At 38.1% G+C, this 17,872-nt stretch overlaps 1 protein-coding gene across 7 annotated transcripts in view; it reads left to right on the top strand.

Annotated features, from left to right (window-relative positions):
• FRY (FRY microtubule binding protein) overlaps positions 1 to 17,872 on the top strand; it is a 2,210,679-nt gene that overhangs the window by 1,255,489 nt on the left and 937,318 nt on the right. For all 7 annotated transcript variants that reach the window (XM_044073229.1, XM_044073230.1, XM_044073228.1 and 4 more), the window contains exon 13: positions 507 to 615. In XM_044073229.1, the coding sequence (XP_043929164.1) occupies positions 507 to 615 (109 nt within the window). The remainder of the gene's footprint in view (positions 1 to 506; positions 616 to 17,872) is intronic.

Genomic DNA, 17,872 nt, shown 5'->3' with positions numbered 1-17,872 from the left:
ACTGTTCAGCACACTGGCTTTGTGAGATATGTGTTTCACGTGTTTTGTTTTGGGGTAGCGGTTGCTTGGGTGTCTGCTTTGGAGGTCTCTGCTGCTTAGGCAAATCTTTATTTAGATATATATATATATATATATATATATATATATATATATATATATATATACATATGTGTGTCTGTGTGTTAGCAGAACTGAAGCAGCCGATGTTTTAGATTGTCAGGATATTTTGTAAGTATATATATATATATATATATATATATATATATATATATATATATATATATCTTCTTCTTTCGGCTGCTCCTGTTAGGGGTCCCCACAGCAGATCATCTGTTTCAATATATATACATATCAGTAGATCAACGTACTTAAGTTTTTCAGACCATAAACCAGCATGTAATGTGATAAAAGGTATTGCAATATATATCAGAAGTGTTATGTGTCTGTTTTCTTTCCACTATATTTTATGTTCTAGTAACAAGTTTTTTTCCTTTGTTTATTTATAGTCGACTTTCAAGTATCACTACAACACTTTTTCCCAAAGGATCCCGCAGCGTGGTGCCAAGAGATATGCCTCTCAACATCTTTGTAAAAATCATTCAGTTCATTGCACAGGTAGGAAACAAAGAGTGCTAATTTACTCCCCATTAACTGATTAGTAGACACCCATGTAGGAGGTTTACATGTACAGGCAGACAGTTTGTTAAGAGAGAGAAACAGACGCTAAGTTACTGTCACTTTTCCTTCTTGTTAAGGCACTTCTGAAACACAGATAAACAAGTACAGATAATATGTATTTCACTTGTGCTTGCATTGGATTCATTAGTCAGATTTCTTTTATACTTTGATAGATACATTGTTTGAATATAATATCAATACTTCGCCTTCTTCTTAAAGAAAAAAATATGGATGGCATATGAATAGTGTATGAAGAATTATAGATGAGATAAATAATCCCCAAGGAGAACAGAAGTTGTACATTAATCTAACCAACAGATTCCGGACTGATTATAGGACACACATGTCTAGCTAACCAAAAAATAATTGGGAGTGGCAGACAGAGAGAGCAGAGAACTTTGGGTTTTGAGTGCAGTCTAGCCAGGGTCTATATTATGTAATGCATCCTATTCAAAGTTATTTTTGACGTCTAGCATTTTATTTACATTAATTTACTACAATGCCACTGTTTTGTTTTTAGCATAATAATGTACCGATCCGCTAAGTGGGATGTAGGCTGCACAAACAATGATGCATACATTTTTTCCTAAGCATGTTATATATGTGGGAGCAAACAAAAACTTAAACAAAAAGAAAGTTTGTTTAAGGTCAATTTGTCATTAGTTGCTATTACTAAAAATGAATACAACTACATGAGGAAAGCAGTTAACCGTGCTCAGACTTGCATGTCTTTGTTAACATCAAAGCAATTAATTATTGAGTGAGAACAAAATATTAAATGTCTCCAATAAAAATACTCAGGTCCGTATATGAATAATATCTTCAATGTGTAGCAACTAGTAAATGCAAAATATTTATAATTTCGGTCGTAGATGTTTAAAGTTAAAATTATTTTCATTCCACTTTTGATGTATTGACTGATTTTTTTCAGTAATTCATAAGTTTTTTTTTTCATTATTAAATTTACTTTAGTAATTTTTTCAAACCTGGTTTTGACAGTGAAATCCTGTATTATAATATTTCCTGGAAGACCTTCCAGACTTATATTTTTTAGCATTTTAACATTTATAGTTGTTTTGTTAAGCACATGCAGTAGCTTAAACACTAGTATATATCCTTAAAGTGACGTCCATCATTTTTGTGTGATAAACATGTCATATTAATGTGACTGTTTGAGAAAAACTCATCTTTCTTGCCTCCCTAAAGTAAACAAATTGAAGTGATATATATTTTTCAATTACCTAAACTATTCAGCACTGCACCTAGTCACCACATGATTTAAAGTTGGCTCTGGAGCGCTAGTGAGCTGGCCCAAAACAGGAACAGCCTAAATGTTATAACGTTATTATGATACCTATGAAGAATGTACTGATTGTGTTTCAAAAGACATGGTGACAGGTCTGAAGATAAAAATATAATTTAGAATAAGCTGACTTAATCCCTATAACATATTTATCACTTATATGCTGCCTTGTTGACAGGGACTGCAGAACTTAAAGCCATAAGCTGACATGCTCTGAAGTCCAAGCACATGTGAGGCACCAGGCCGCATCTTTTTATATTAGTTTTAAGCAGGCATATTCAGTCGTGTATACCATTTGTAGAATACTTTTAATTAGCTAAGGTTTTTAAAAGACAAATGCCTGAGATTGCACAAATTCTGGGAAGAGTTCATTTATTGTTCTTCAAAGGATAAAATCTATGCAGCATCTTAAGCCCAGTAATACCTGATCGAATGTTCTCCATAAGATTTCTTAGGCCATATGCAGTGGACACATCGATAGTAAATTGCACCCCTTGTATAGTTCATATACTGAGGGAAGCTAACATCAAGTGACATGATGTCCCATCATTAGGTGTCATCAAAGACGCTAATGTGGGGATTATCATTTTGTAACAAGTACTGATCTTAAATTAATGTACTCCTATAATTTTATGTGGTCTATATTGTGGAGATTATGTACACTATACTGCAGTACAACTTATGGAATCTAAAACCATTATTTTGTTAGCAAAGTAGACCTATGTTGTATTGCACATATTAATCAAAACTAATTTAAATTAAGTTATAGCCTAACTGTAAGTAGGTAAATAGGTTAATGGGTAAATACTAGGTTAACTGTCCTTGCAGGCCATTTTATGCCTAGCCAATCTCCCTTTTTGTGCTCAAATCAACCTATCCCATTCTGTTATAGATTGGCCTGACCCATCCCTTGGTTGATAATTAGATACTACCTCTAATGAGAATAATTAGTATCATACCCTAAGATAATTTGATGGGACCCATACATGGGCTAAAGCATACAGGAGCTCCCTCTGTACATTAGTAGTACAAGAGACAGTCTTGGGATAAATTTGCTGTTTCCCATCCATAGAGCCAAGCCATGCCTGAATCTGGGCAGGGATAGACTTTGTTTTATGTGGATTGGGAGTCTGTTCCACAGCAGCAGTATCATCTGCAAGTTATACCTGTTTTTCCAAACCGTTCTATCAATGATGCAGAAGTGGTTTAGATTCCCCAGGTCAAGTATTTCTGATGTTATTCGACTTGCTGATGTGCAGTAAATCTGGCAGTACTAGGCTGGAGTATGCCTTGTACACTAGAGAAAGGTCACCTCTTACAGTCTGTAGGATACTGAGTTATAGTGACAGGTCTTTTAGTCTGTTCATGTAGAACGTGTTGTTTAGGCTCTGTATACTTTTAGTAAGATATCTCTGTGAGTATTCCAATTGTTGCATGTGTCTGGACAAATAGATGGCAAAGGCCAAATTATATTCAATGACTGGTCTAATGAAAGCTGTGTAAAGGGGGGGGTGACTTCCCTAGATCTGGACACAATCCCTTTGTTTGTAAGCTGTGTGATATAGAAGGACTTTCTTGCAACAATGGACTCATGCTGGTGAAAAGATAGGTTACTGTCCCCATAAGTTCCCAAATCTCAAACAACTGGGTCAGTTCTTAGGAACATATTGCCAATGTGGTAGTTGCCTGGGGTAGCTGACTTCCAAAAGGATATAATAGTGCATTTTTAGCATTTGGTTTCAGTCCATGATTTTTGCACCAGATATTTATTTGGGACAAACTTTCCTGCAAGATGGCTAATTCACTTGAGGATTCAATGACTGCTCCTAGCTTGCAGTCATCTGCAAACTTAGTCAGCCAGAGCACTTTGGTATTGGTTTTTACTGCAGAAAGGTAGATGCCAAACAGGAGAAGCCCCAGGACAGAACCCTGGGGGACTCCACTAGTGACTGGTCTCTTTCTGGAGGTAACGTCTCCTATTTTGATTTCCTGCATCCTTCTGTGGGCCAGTTGTCAGTCTGTAGGATGACTTAGTGGTTTATTCCCAGTATATTTAGCTTTTCTACTATGCCTGAGTGGGGAATTTTGTCAAAAGCTTTGGGCAGATTGAGGCATGTGGTTTCTACCATTTTATTCTTATCCATTCCTTTGGTGACCTTTTCAAAAAAATCCACCAGGTTGAGGAAATATGACCTGTCATTGATGAATCCAGACAAGAACAGTTCCAATATTTGGAAGTTCCCTAAGCCCTGACTGATAAGTTCCATGACAAGCCTTTCCAAGTCTTTGCATATGAGAGTAGTCAGACTTATGGGTCTGTAATTGCCTGGGTCTGTTTGTTTGTTTGTCTTTTTGGCTTTTCCCAATTAGGGGTCGCCACAGTGGTACTCCGGTCTGCTAATGATTGGCAGTAGATTTTTATGGTGCCGAGTTGCCAGCCCGACACCCAACCTTCAACAAAGGCATGCCCATTCATGGATGTCTTTCAGAGGCCACTCAAATACGGGGAGGTCATGCAGACTCCACACAGAAGGCGCTCTAGCTGAGAATCGAATGGGAGAACTTCTTGCTGTGAGGCAACAACGCTACTGCTGTACCACCGCGGCATTCCTGCCTGGGTGTGTAGAAAGACTTATGCAGAAGAATGATTGTTGCTGTTTTCCATTGCTTCATACAAAACCTGCTTCTTAAGACAGAAGTGATGAACTTCATGACACCCATGCAGATGGACAATACAGTTACAACTGCTGAATCCTACACAAATGCACTCTATAAGCACGTACATGAGTGTATGGATTGTGCTATCCCAAACAGAACCAAGACGCTATCCTCCAAAAAAAGGAAGCCAATCTGATGGTCCCCTGCCATAAACAAACTGTACAACAGAAGGAAGAAACTGTTGCAAAAGAGAGTAAAATCCCATGAGTGGAGGAGCTCCCTGGTCAGCCTCAGTAAGAACTTCAGATCCCTTATAAGATCCTCCAAAGCTAGCTACAAAAACAAAATCGCCACTAAATCCAAGGACAACCACAAAGCATTCTATAGCTATGTCAAGAATCTAGATGGTAACACCCAGATCTGCTCTGAGTTACAGCACAAAGGCATGAAAATTACAGAACCAACTGATATTGCCAACATCCAGGCAGATAGGTTCAGTGCTAACTTTACCCCCCTCTCACCCCCTAAAGGGCCCATATCTATACAGGAAGAATGCAGAGTCCCTGTAATCACAACTACACTCTCTAAAGCCAAAAACACAGCATCCATGGGACCGGACAACATCCCAGGCTGCGTTTTACACGAACTTCAGAATGAACTGGCTCCCCACTTAAGCACCATGTTCAATAATAGCCTCGCATCAGGCTTTGTGCCCACTGAATGGTGCACAGCAACAGTTATCCCACTCCACAAAGGGGAAGCCACCACTGATCCCGGGAACTATAAACCTATTAGCCTGATGAGCCTGGTCTGCAAGGCCATGGAACGTATCATCATAGAACTCATAAACAAAGACATTGGTAACCTCCAAACTCTGGATCCCACCCAGTTTGGGTTTGTGAAAGGCAGATCATGCCTCCTGAACCTGATCGACTTCTTTGAGGCAGTCACCAAAGCCCTGGATGAGGGTAAGGTGGTTCACACAGTCTATCTTGACCTCGCCAAGGCTTTTGACACCATCCCCCCATTCTGGAATTATAGCTAAACTCACTAAACTAGGTATAAATCCTTATGTCACAAGATGGGTTGCCAACTTGCTCACTGACAGAACCCACACTGTAAAAGTTGCAGACTCCAAATCTGACCTCAAAGCAGTGACAAGTGGAGTACCTCAGGGTTCCATCCTGGGACCTCTCCTGTTTGGTATCTACTTCTCTGAAGTACAGGCTAACACAGAAGGCCTCTGGCTAACGAAGTTTGCAGATGATTGCAAACTAGGAGCCATAGTCAAGTCCCCAAATGATGTGGACATCCTACAGAAGGGCCTCACTGAGACAGATACCTGGTATCAGAGCCATGGCCTAAAGCTCAATGCCAAAAAGTGCAGTGTCATCCCCTTTGGTAAAAACTCTCTACCCATGAACTACCACAAAGGCAGCAATCTACTTAACACCGAATGCGTGATGAGACCTTGGAACCCAGGTGGACAGTAGTCTCTCCTTTGATAGTCACATCGCCACAGTAGTCAGGAAGTCCTTCTACGTGGCACACCTCATCATAAAAGGGTTCTCATCCAGAAAAAAGAGGTCATTGTTCCCCTCTACTCGACACTCATTAGATCCATTATAGAGTACAACGCCCCTTTTGGAATGTAACTCACAAGACATCTGCAGCAGCTGGAAAGGCCACAGAAGTACCTCACAAAGAGGATTACTGGCCTCAAACAAATGCCCTACACTGACCGCCTCAAAAAACTCCAGTTTTACTCCGCAACATATCGCCTACTCCGAGATGATCTCTGCCTAACATATAAAGCTATGTCAAACCCAGAGCTGTTGGACATGCTACACCTAAAGAAATCCCAATCCCTCCGAGCTATCTAGGGACATAAACCTTGTCACCACAATAAACAGGACACACTGGAGGGATAGATTCCTGTCCTAGAGACTTCCTATACTCTGGAACAAGCTACCCATCTATGTCAAGCAAAGTTCTTCATTAGCACTCTTCAAGAAAAATCTTGATGAGTGGATGGGAAATAGGAAATACACCCCAGGGATCACTTCTGTGTCTCTGCTCGACAGTGGCACAGGATAATAACTTTCTTGGGTGGCGTAAGCCATGGAACCTTGCTGGCTAGGCTTACGTAGGCCCTTGGGCCAATAGCCTAGTACCTACCTATGAACCTATAAGGATGAGATTAAACAGTGTTGATGAGGAGGGGGGGCTAAATCAAGCTTCATGCTTTTTAAGATGCATCCAGGGATATTGCCAGGACCCACTGATGCAGTATTTATAGCTGTTGATAGCACCTGTATGACTTGGTCTTATTTGATAACTGGAGGTGAGCCACTTTCAGGTATATCTTTTGGGACAAACAGAGGGGAGAGAGGGATAAAGTTAGAGCTAAATTTACTGGTCAGTAGGTTCACTATATCTTTAGCGTAAGTGTAGGCAATATTGTTCACAATCACCTCAGCACATTGCTGCATTGTGCTTTTGAGATTATGAAAATTTCTAAAAAATGCCTTGTGATTGTCTTTGGCTTGGGTAGCTGTTTAGCCTCAGATTTGACTTTGACTTTGGTGGATTTTATAAAGCTCCTGAGTTGTTTGTTTATTAAGGACTCTAACATTCTGGGAATTACTCTTCTTACTCCTGGTCAAAATTCTTTTTCTTTTATTATAAAACTTGTTGATATTATGGTTCCACCATGGGGGTTTGTTTCTGGGGTTTGCCCTGCACTTGTTCCTATGGGGTACATTGTGTTAGTGTAAATTTCTACATATTTAGTGGAGTTAACAGTTCTCTATAAACTCAGGAATTCACTTAGTAAAAAATACATATTGTACTTATTTTGTATTTATTATTGTATCTACCTCTCTGTACTTATTTAGCATTCACTTATTATTAATGTGTGCTTTAGTACTTGTTTTATTTATCTCGTTCATGTAAATTTTCTTAACTTTCATGTATCATTTGGAGCTTTTCTCCCCAGCCTACTCTGAAAATGGGTTCCTGACCCAGTCAGGCTTTCCCAGTAAACAAATGTTAAATAAATAAATAAATAAATAAATATATATATATATATATATATATATATATATATATATATATATATATATATATATATATATATATATATATATATATGTGTGTGTGTGGGTGTATATATATATATATATATATATATATATATATATATATATATATATATATATATAGTAATGTAATATAAAGTGCTGGAAATGTGAGATTTGGTTTTGCCTTGTCTTATTGCTTGGACTTAAAGGCCTTGTATATCACCAGATTCCTGTCTTATTTTCTTTTTATTCTAGTTACAATGCAACCTAAATAATTTGTACCATAAAGAATAAAAATCTGGACTTCTACATTAATTTTGTAAAACAATACTTGTAGGTATTGAGTCCTTTTTGGAGCCTATATTGGAACTGTTTTCTTCTATATCTGCATCCTATCTGTCAGCCAGTTGTCAATCCATCAGATGACATAGGGGTTTATTCCCACTTTATCTAGCTTTACTATGATGTTTGCGTGGGGAATTTTTGTCACAAGCTTTGACCAGATTGACTGCATTACAGTTGTGAACTAAGTGAAGATACTTGCAAAGGAATCAAAACCTTTCAGAGGCATTCCTGGTTGTAAAAGTTTAGTAAAGTATACATACATTTTTGCAAAGAATGTTTTATTTATGGACTTTACCAGAATGCGTAGCTTTGCATTTTGCTCTATTGAAAAAACATGTTGTTCTAGATAAAGTTTTCTATGTTTTACTTAAAAGCTTGGAGACATTAAACAGTGGTTCTATATGCCCTAGTTGGTGGTAGCTCAGGTGGATGTAAAATGTGAATGGCACTTATGGAAAAAAGATTAGGAAAAGATTCCTTTACCAAATTTCCCATAGTCAGTATGAAAACCACCTTGAAAAGAGGACTCTCACATTGACTTAATGGACTAAACTGGTCAACAAAGAGTAGATGAATGAATAAATGGAAAACAGACAGTTATTACCTTTGTGCAACCAACAGTATTTTGAAACTCCACTGGTTTACTTAGAGCTGGTTTTAGCAGTACATTGTAACTTGGCCACTTTTGTTCAAGGTAAATAGGGAGTCTTGATAGCATTGTCCCTCTGAGCACATTTGGTTGCCAAAGATGAGATTTGAACTATGTGCATGTAAATCTTGTTGTGGTATGCAGCGGTGGAGCTTGGTCAGGTGTTTGACACATTTGTTGCAACCATCCACTAAATTTGAAGTGCTTTACTTCATATTTAATTGTCTGGAAGTGAACAAACAACTTTATGATATGTCTAGCCTTCATACTCTTACAAGAAAGTAATTTTCAAACTCTGCTGTTACCAGGGACCTGTTGGTATACTGGTTATAGTTTTTACCTCTCTTGCACAAGATACAAGAGTTGATCCTCTCATCTAGCCAGTGCCTGTGTGGAGTTTGCATATTCTCCCTGTGGGGTTTCTTCCACCTCCCAAAGAGGAGGATAGACTAGAAAAGTTGCAGGAATTGTGGTGAGGGAGAGTATTCAGAAGACAATGTGGGATGTCATCAGAATTAGTTCTAGGCTTCTGGCAGTCAGAATCCAGCCTAATTATAGGGTACTATTCATAATCTCAGTCTATGCCCCACAGCAGGGTTGTGATAGTGAGGAAAAGAGTGCATTCAGACGGCTGTTGCAGGACAAATCTCACCAAGACAATACTGCTATATAAACTATTTTATATAGCATGTAACATGGACAGAGGTAGGTTAAAAATGAAAAAGACAGCTTGGTACAATTAAGACAAGAAGTGTCATTCTTAGAAGAATATAGAAGACGGAACAGAAGAATATAGAAGACGGAACAGATGAACAAAAATGCTTAAAAAGATAGATGTAGCAATAGGAATGCACAGTATCAGAATAGACCAAGATCTGTCATAAACTATCGCAAACAATAAATTAAAAATGTCAACACGGACAGAAAAACGTACGAATAAATATAAAGGAAAAGTACAAAAAGAGCAATTCATTGATGACCCCAAAACATTTTCTAGAGAACTGGGAAGCAAAGCAAAAGGAAGAGAAATACCACCAAAAAAGAAAGAAACAGACACATTTTGGAAAAATATTCATGAAGACCCTATGGAACATAACAAATATGCTATGTAAATAGAAAAATTAAAAGAACCAGTAAGGAGTTCAAATGTACAGGGTGTGAAATAGGATGAGGAAATGGCCAGAGAAATTGAAAAAAAAAATTAAGAAAAGCTCCCAACTGGAAAACCCCAGGTCAAGATGCAGTCCCTAACTTGTGGCCAAAAGTATTAACTTCATTGCGTGAAGATTTAGCCCTGAGTAAGAATTACTTATATGTGCATTCCAAACAGACACCAATCTGGTTAACAACAGGAAAAATGATACTCCTTCTTAGAAGAGCTAGCCTGTAAGCCATCCTAAAAAATTCTAGACCAATAACTTGCCCCGGCAATGTGGAAAACATTAATGGAATTGATGCAGACAGAGTTTGTAGTCATTTACAGGAAAACTCAATCATGGCAGTAGAATAAAAGGGTAGCAAAAGAAAATCATATGGAACAAAAGATCACTTATGGCTAAATAAAGCCATAATAGAGTATTGTAAAAAGGATAAGAATCTAACTATGACATGGATAGATTACAAAAAAACATTTTACAGCATCCCACATTACACTACATCACCAAGCTGTGCTTCCAATCTGATGTCTCTTACTTTTACTTCTCTGTCCATGACAGTTGCGAGTCCCTACCAGGGAATCACTACTAACCCATTGTATAGAATCACTTTGTTTTTACAACTGTTTGCTAACTTCTGTGTAATCTATGTACGTTTGTCTTTGTGGAGCTTTTCTCTCCGGGCCTCCGCTGAAAATGGACATGTATCCAGTCGGACTATCCCGGTAAACAAATGTAACATAAAATAAATAAATAAATAAACATTCATGGAAAAAGGAGTGCTTACAGATGTTTAAGAAACTTCCTGTATTGATCAATTACATTACAGTGACCATAAAACAGTGTCAAACCACTTTGCAATTAAGCCATGACAAAGGATAAATTGTTATTCCAGGGTGATTCTTTTTCACTGCTGTTTGTTTTTCTTATCCTTAACCCATTAAGCTGTTTACTCAACAGATTAGGTGGTGTTACAATTTGGTTCCCAGAAAACAACCTTGCTTAAAGACTTATCTTCTATTTTAATTGGACTGTACAGTTCATCAGAGAAGCACAATTGCAAGTGGTTAAAACTTTCTCAGATGATATAGGAATTACACTGATAAATGTGCAAAAACAACATTGAAAGCAGGAAAGTTGCAATACCAAGAAAATATCAATCTGAGACAGGAATATGATATAAAGGAACTTGAACAGGAAAGAGTGTATAAATATTTGAGAAATAATGAAGGATCAGCAGATGAACAGCCTTGACAGCTAGGAATAAAGTCCAAACTTTAAACCAATTTGCTTTTCCTGTTCTAACATACAGTTTTGAGATGGTTGACTGGCTCCAAAATGTACTGGATTAGTTGGACAGAAAAACAAGAAAAAATGTTTCACGCATATCAAATGATATATAAAAATCAGTGTTTAACAAGATTATATATTCCACGCTCTGACAGAGGAGTGGGCCTTCTTGAAATTGATTACATGTATAGATCTGCAGCTGTGGGACTGCATAAATATCTGCCAACCTCATCATATCCAAACATAGTGAAAGTTTTAAAACATGAGGAAAGGAAGCCTAAGCTGACCTCTCTGCTTACACCCAGTGATTGTAGTGTCTCATGCACAGAGAGAGAGTGACACACACAAAGTCATAAAATGTCAGGATTTGCAGGCAGAAACTAGATCAATGTGGAAGAAAGGTACCTGGACAGTTCCATTAATAGTAGTAGGAGAAATGAGTGAAATAAAAATAATCTGCTGTCATATTTAAATAGTTACCCATACATGGGCAGATTGTGGGTGCTGTGAAGAGCACTTTTGGCTAACATCAAAGGCTGAAACAATACTAATTTCATGAAGTTTAATTATGCCTAGACTTAGAAATGGGGTTCATTCCTGTCATAGTATTAGAATCCTAAATGGTTTGGAGAAATTAAACCAAATAAAGTAGCACGATATGAACTGCATTGATAATGGGTGACATGAAAGTATATATTGAGACACACAGAAAAGAACAGAAGGACTGTCTGGCTTCACATGGGTGGGGCAACAGGAGGAAAGAAAGAGATGGTGGCATTCGAAATTTCTGTCTGGCAAAATTAAAAAAGTTGTAAACCTGGGCAACACTTGATTAAGCAAAAGAATGAATCACAAGATCACATACAAAAGTAGCCAACATGCAAATTAGGTAGACCTCTTCCAAATAAGAAAAGGGCACTGGGATAGAATCAGTAATTGCAAAGCCAACCCCAGTGAAAAAGTCAGCCCACAGCATAAACCGCTGGTCACCACAGTCAGCTGGAAGCAGTGATCAGAGAGGGCTCTAAGGTTAACAGAGACCAGGCTGAAGACCTGGAGGTTGATTGGTGAGAAAGCCCAAGAGTTCAAGGAATTAGTCAGGGTTATACCATCTCAAGAAGAAGAGGACATAGGTGGAGATGAAGAAGACTGTCAGCACCTCAAAACAGCATGTGTTCTTTTTAATACACCAGTGCCCTCGTGTGTTAAAAAAAATTAAGCATCCTCTGATTTGGTCAATATTAGCTGCGACTAGAAAGGTCATAAAAAGAAACTGGAAATCTGATGCCTCTCCGTCTTTTTATGAATTTAGGAATATTAGTGAGCTTTGTCATTTGGAATTAGTGACTATTAAAAAAAGATCCCTCAGGAAAACTTTTTCATATAATATGTGAAATAATTTACAAAGTTTATTAGAAAAATAAATTGTTTGTATATGAAAACAGTAATATTCACCATTGCTAAAGTATTATTCATAAGTGGATGTCTTTGTATATGCTTTAGTTATGTTGTGTTTGTTAAATAATTTTCTTTACCAAAAGTTGAATTTATATATAACAAAGAGACTAATAAAAGGAGTTACAGTAGCAAGAGCAAGGCATCAGAAGAACCACCCTAGCTTCTGGAAGGGACTCACTCAGTAACTTAAAAGAAAAAAACAGTTACCAGGTTAAAAAAAAAAAAAAAAAAAAAGATAAAGGCACCCTTCATGCATGCATGCAGCCAGCAGCAACCTGATCACCAGAGGACATCAAAACAGGGGCAGAGGACTTTCTGGCAGGCTTCTGAATGAAAAAATGAATGAACTCCTCTGTGGAGCCTATAGCCTAGAAAAGAAGAGAGGGAGAGAGAAGAAGTTGAAGAAGAAAGAAAAGTAAAAAAAAAAAAAAAAGAGAAGAGCAGCATGCAGGGCAGCAGAGGCAGATATGATGGATAAAGAGATGGGGGATGGTGGGGAGAATAGGGGGAAATGGTGGCTGAGGGAGTGTGGAGGCAAAAAAACTTACAATCACTGACTGGAACACAAGCCAGTGTAGGTGTGTAACAACAACAAGGGGACAACAAGGGACATGTGGGCCTGTAAAAAGTAAAAAGAACAAGTGAGAGTGATTGATAAATGAATACTCAGAGTACTAAAAAGGAAGATGGGAGATGAGCAGTTCAGATTCAGATAAGGATGCAGCACAACTGACCCCCATGTCTGTAGTAGACAGATAGATGAGAAGAAGCTAGACGTGAAGAAAGAGTACAACTGTGCATTCCTAGACTTGGAGAAAGCATGTGACTAGGTCCCCTGAAAGCTGATTTGTGTGGTGCTGTGGTGGTATGAAGTCCCAGAAACACTGGTAAGTAGAATTAATGCAGGCTATGTGCAAAGACTCAGTGCCTCAAGTACAAGCAATGTTTGGTCTCACAGAGGAATTCCTAGTGGGTGTGTGTGCATCAGGGTTCGTATCTGAACCTACTGCTGTTCATTCTGATGATGGACTACATTAGAAAACAGGTTGGACAGAACAGTTAAAAAAATCCTGTATGCGGATGATTTGGCATTAGAGGTACACTCTGATCAAGAACTTCAGCAAAAGATGGGGGAATGTAATGCAAAACTGAAAACAAATGGGATGAAGTGGAGTATAGATAAAACAATTGTAATCCCAGCAAATGGGGAAATGAGAAGTGAGATAGAAGGGAAAATAGTGAAACAGATTAACATATTCAAGTGTCTGGGAGGGTGACTGAGGAGAAAAGAAGTCTGAGCGAGGAGGTCAAAGCTAGAATCAGAGGGGCTGCAGCCAAATGGCTCATACTTTTGGGACTAGCATATGACAGAAGAATGCCAAAGAAGCTGAAAAGTCAATTGTACAAAATAATTTTTATTTTTATTTCTTTGTTTACTGGGAAAGTCCGACTTGGAATTAAGCCAATTTTCAGTGGAGGCCCAGGGAGAAACGCTCCAAGCACATGTCTTTGTAACATGGGAGGGAACCGGAGCACCTGGGGGAAACCCACACGAATGCAGCAAGGACATGCAGACTCCACACAGAAGACACTCTAGCCAAGAATCAAACTAGAAAAACTCTTGCTGTGAGGCAACAATGCTACTGCTGCACCACTGTGCCATCCATTAATGGTGTGACTAGTACTACTGGATGGTACAGATACCTGGGAAATAATGGAAGAGCAGATGAGAAAACTAAAGATGATGGAGATGAAGTACCTTAGAGAGGTGGTAGGATGCAGGCTGTGGGACAAGTGAACAAATGAGGACATCAGAGCAGAGCCAGATCCAGCACTAGGTGACCTAGACAGTTGCCTATGGCCTGCTGGCTGAAGGATTGCCACAACATTTACTTTTTTAATTAAAAAAATACATCTGTACTTAAAGGGTGATCTTCCTTAAGAATGTCCTCTACATCTGTACATCCCTACAACATACACACACACACACACACACACACACACACTGTTGCTTCCACTTTTCACCTTCTGTATTCTGCATGTGGAATTTCAATACTGAACATTAAAAATGCTTGCTGTTTTGTCTGCTTCTAAACAACCATCCATCAGTGTGTCTTCTGAGGAATTAAGCATGCCTGCTTCCGAACATCATCATGCATGGAAAAACAACCATCAGTAAGGAGTGTGTGTGTATGTGTTGTGAAATACCCCTAGTGTGGAATGGCAGGTTAGTGAATTTGCTCAGGTGCAAACCTTGTACCTTGTTTACAGGATGCGAGAGCCTGAATCCTCTACATCAACTACCAGACAACTCAAAAAAATACAAGTTTCAGTGCATTTTCAAGAAATTGTAAGCTTCAAGGGAAAATATGGTTACTGCTGCTCATGCTAAATCTGTTTTCAATGTACAACTGTTTTGTTTAGCAAATGGTCATCACTGTTTTTGTACTTAATTAGAATGCAACAGGTAGCATACTTGCTTTTGATGCAGAAGGCTGTGGGTTGTACACAGTATGTAGATGGATCGCTGATACTGACTTATACTTTAAGGGGAAGGGCTGCAGTCCTGGGTGCATCCTCCTTTGGATGAAATGCCTAGTAGCTATGAACCTGTTGTCACTTTGACATCCATTCCCTATTGCAATATTACCAGCTTACCAATTTTATTTTTTAATGTAACATAGACAATTTATTCTTCAAGGGCAGCAGACACTGAATTTGTAGATGAAACACCGAAATATAAAGTTGTTTGCTAGCAGCGACTTCTTCAATGGTTACAAATCTCTTTAATGCGGAGCTATTTAGATGACTTTACCTATGCAGAGATTGTGCACCTTGACTGATATTGACAGGTTGTATTGACAGAAATTTGAGTGGCCTTTTATGGTTAAAAACTGTTTGTGGTGGACTGTAAAGTGCAATATTACAAACTGTGCAATAATTCAGCCTAATCATAGATATGCTGCTATTGTTTCAATTTTACTTTAACAATATTACCTTCATATTGTTCTGTGTCTTCCTTGTCTCCTGTTCTGGGATGGGCATGGGTCACTGCTGTCCTACTTTACTTACAAATTGCTACTTATTAAATTTCTACTGTGATATTTTATTAATTTTTCTCTATCTATATGTGCAACCGTTTCCTACACTGAGAATGAAGAATTGTAATTTCGTTCAGCTACACTGCTGTGTAGTTCTGAATGATAATAAAGTTTTCTTTGACTTGACTTGACTTTGACTAAAATGTTCTGAAATTAGAAGTTTTGTCATTATTGGTTCATGCATTATGTTTGATTGCTTACTGGAAAGAGGTTCAAAACTAAAACACACTCTTACAATTGTTGCTATCTTATACAATGAATATATTTTAATACAATCAGAAAGATGAATCAATGAATACATGCATGCGTGCATGCCCTGGTCCTAAAAATGTGTGCAAGGGTCTATGGTTTGAAAACAGCCCAAAGGTAAACTTTATCCACCACTAGCCAGATACATTTTCTTTGAATGTACAGTAGGTTTCAATGAATGTGAGTTTCAAGGGCAGATACGTTTACTGTTAATGCTAAGTCATTTTATTATTTTGTTTAGCAAATGTCTATCAGTGTTTGTGGTATAAAATTTGAAATAAAAGTTTTAAGTGAAATCCAAATGTCTGTAATCATTTTAGAGGTAAAGAAGAAAACAGTGTGTAAACTGAGAGGTTTGAACAGTGTTTATGGTAGCTGGGGAGAAATAACCAAGTAATGGCTGTTGGGGGAGGGGGTCCCAATCCATTAACCTGCCTAGGGCCCCATTTGACCATGATCCGGCTCTGCATCACAGCAGAAACCGAAGTAACTCCAACTGCAGAAAAAGTCAAAGAAAATAGATTACGGTGGTTTGGGCAGATGTACAGAAAAGCAGAAGACATTCTGTTAAAGAAAGTTTGGGACAGACAAGAAGAAGTCAAGAGGAAATGAGGGCATCCAACAAAGAGATATATGGACTGGGTGGTAGAAGACCTGCGATAATTAGGCAAGACTGTCAAAGAATCTAGGAGTGTGTCACTGAATCAAGAGAGATAGTGACAGCTGACATGACAAAGTGACCCCATGTAGAAATGGGAAAAAGGGGGTTGGTGATGATGAATGGTGAAGAGGAAGAGTCGTGTTAGTAGTTTGTCAGCAATGAGACCTAAATTTAAAACTAAACATGACACCAAGGCTACTCTCAAATAGATATTTCTTTATGTTATAAAATTAGTGATAAAAAAATCACCCCATGTATGCCAGTTAGGAACAGATGTTAAAATGCCACTAAAACAGAGTTATGTGACTCTGACAGAAGCCTGAACTTTGCAGACACTGGATAAATCTTCTACAGCCCTTCACTGGAGATGCTGTGGTTACAGTTTAGCTATGTTGTTAAACATTTAGCAGACTTATTGCCATTCACATTCTTAACTTTTATAAATCCAGCAGTTATAGTTAATGCTGGTGTCTGAAACTACATCTTTTGTCTTGTATTTATTTGTTTCCTTTGTTAACCAGCTGGGTAAGCTGGTCTACCAACACTTTTCAGACACAACCCAGTGTTTGAACCAGGAAAACAATATCACTGATGTAGATTTATAAAACATAATACTATAATATTAAGGACTACAAAGGTATCTTAGAAAAATACAAAGGTATCAATGTGTGTTAAAAAAATGTGACAATTACAGTAACAATTAAAATATTTACAATTAGGTTAAACTCCTTTTGAAAGCTCTATGAAAGCACACCAGTCCAATAAAGTGTTTAACCTGTATCTCTAAAGCAAGTACAGGTAGCCTCACTTTGGAGGTGTTCCTTTAATGCTTTTTTGAATAATAATAAATGTTTTTTTTTCTTTGTTAGGGAGATGGTTCCAGGTGGCTGACCCACATTTTTGAATCTAGATCTAGCTAGGATACTGCCCTCTCGCTAAGCATTTCTAAAGGAGTAACTCTGTTCCCTAATAGGTAATTTGTGTCACAGTGTTGGGGGGGGGGGCAGTATCCTAGCTATATGATTTGAATATAAAAGTGGAGAAGGGTAGCACAGTACTGTTAGTGCAAGACAATGGTACATCTGTTGTGGACAAACCTGCTAGTTTCTGTTTTTCAGAGGCTTGTAAATTATGTGCATTTTATGCTGAGTTATAGAACAACAGTGGAAGCCATACTCAAGCTTAGAGATTAGGATATTTCTTGCAATGACTGTGAGGGATCTGGACTGAAAAGGTGATGTTC

The sequence above is a fragment of the Protopterus annectens genome, chromosome 5.part1, assembly GCF_019279795.1.
Source record: "Protopterus annectens isolate FY-2018-M chromosome 5.part1, PAN1.0, whole genome shotgun sequence".
Lineage (NCBI taxonomy): Eukaryota > Metazoa > Chordata > Ceratodontiformes > Protopteridae > Protopterus > Protopterus annectens.
Note: the sequence above shows the minus strand (reverse complement) of the source record. Positions and strands in the feature narration are given on the sequence as shown.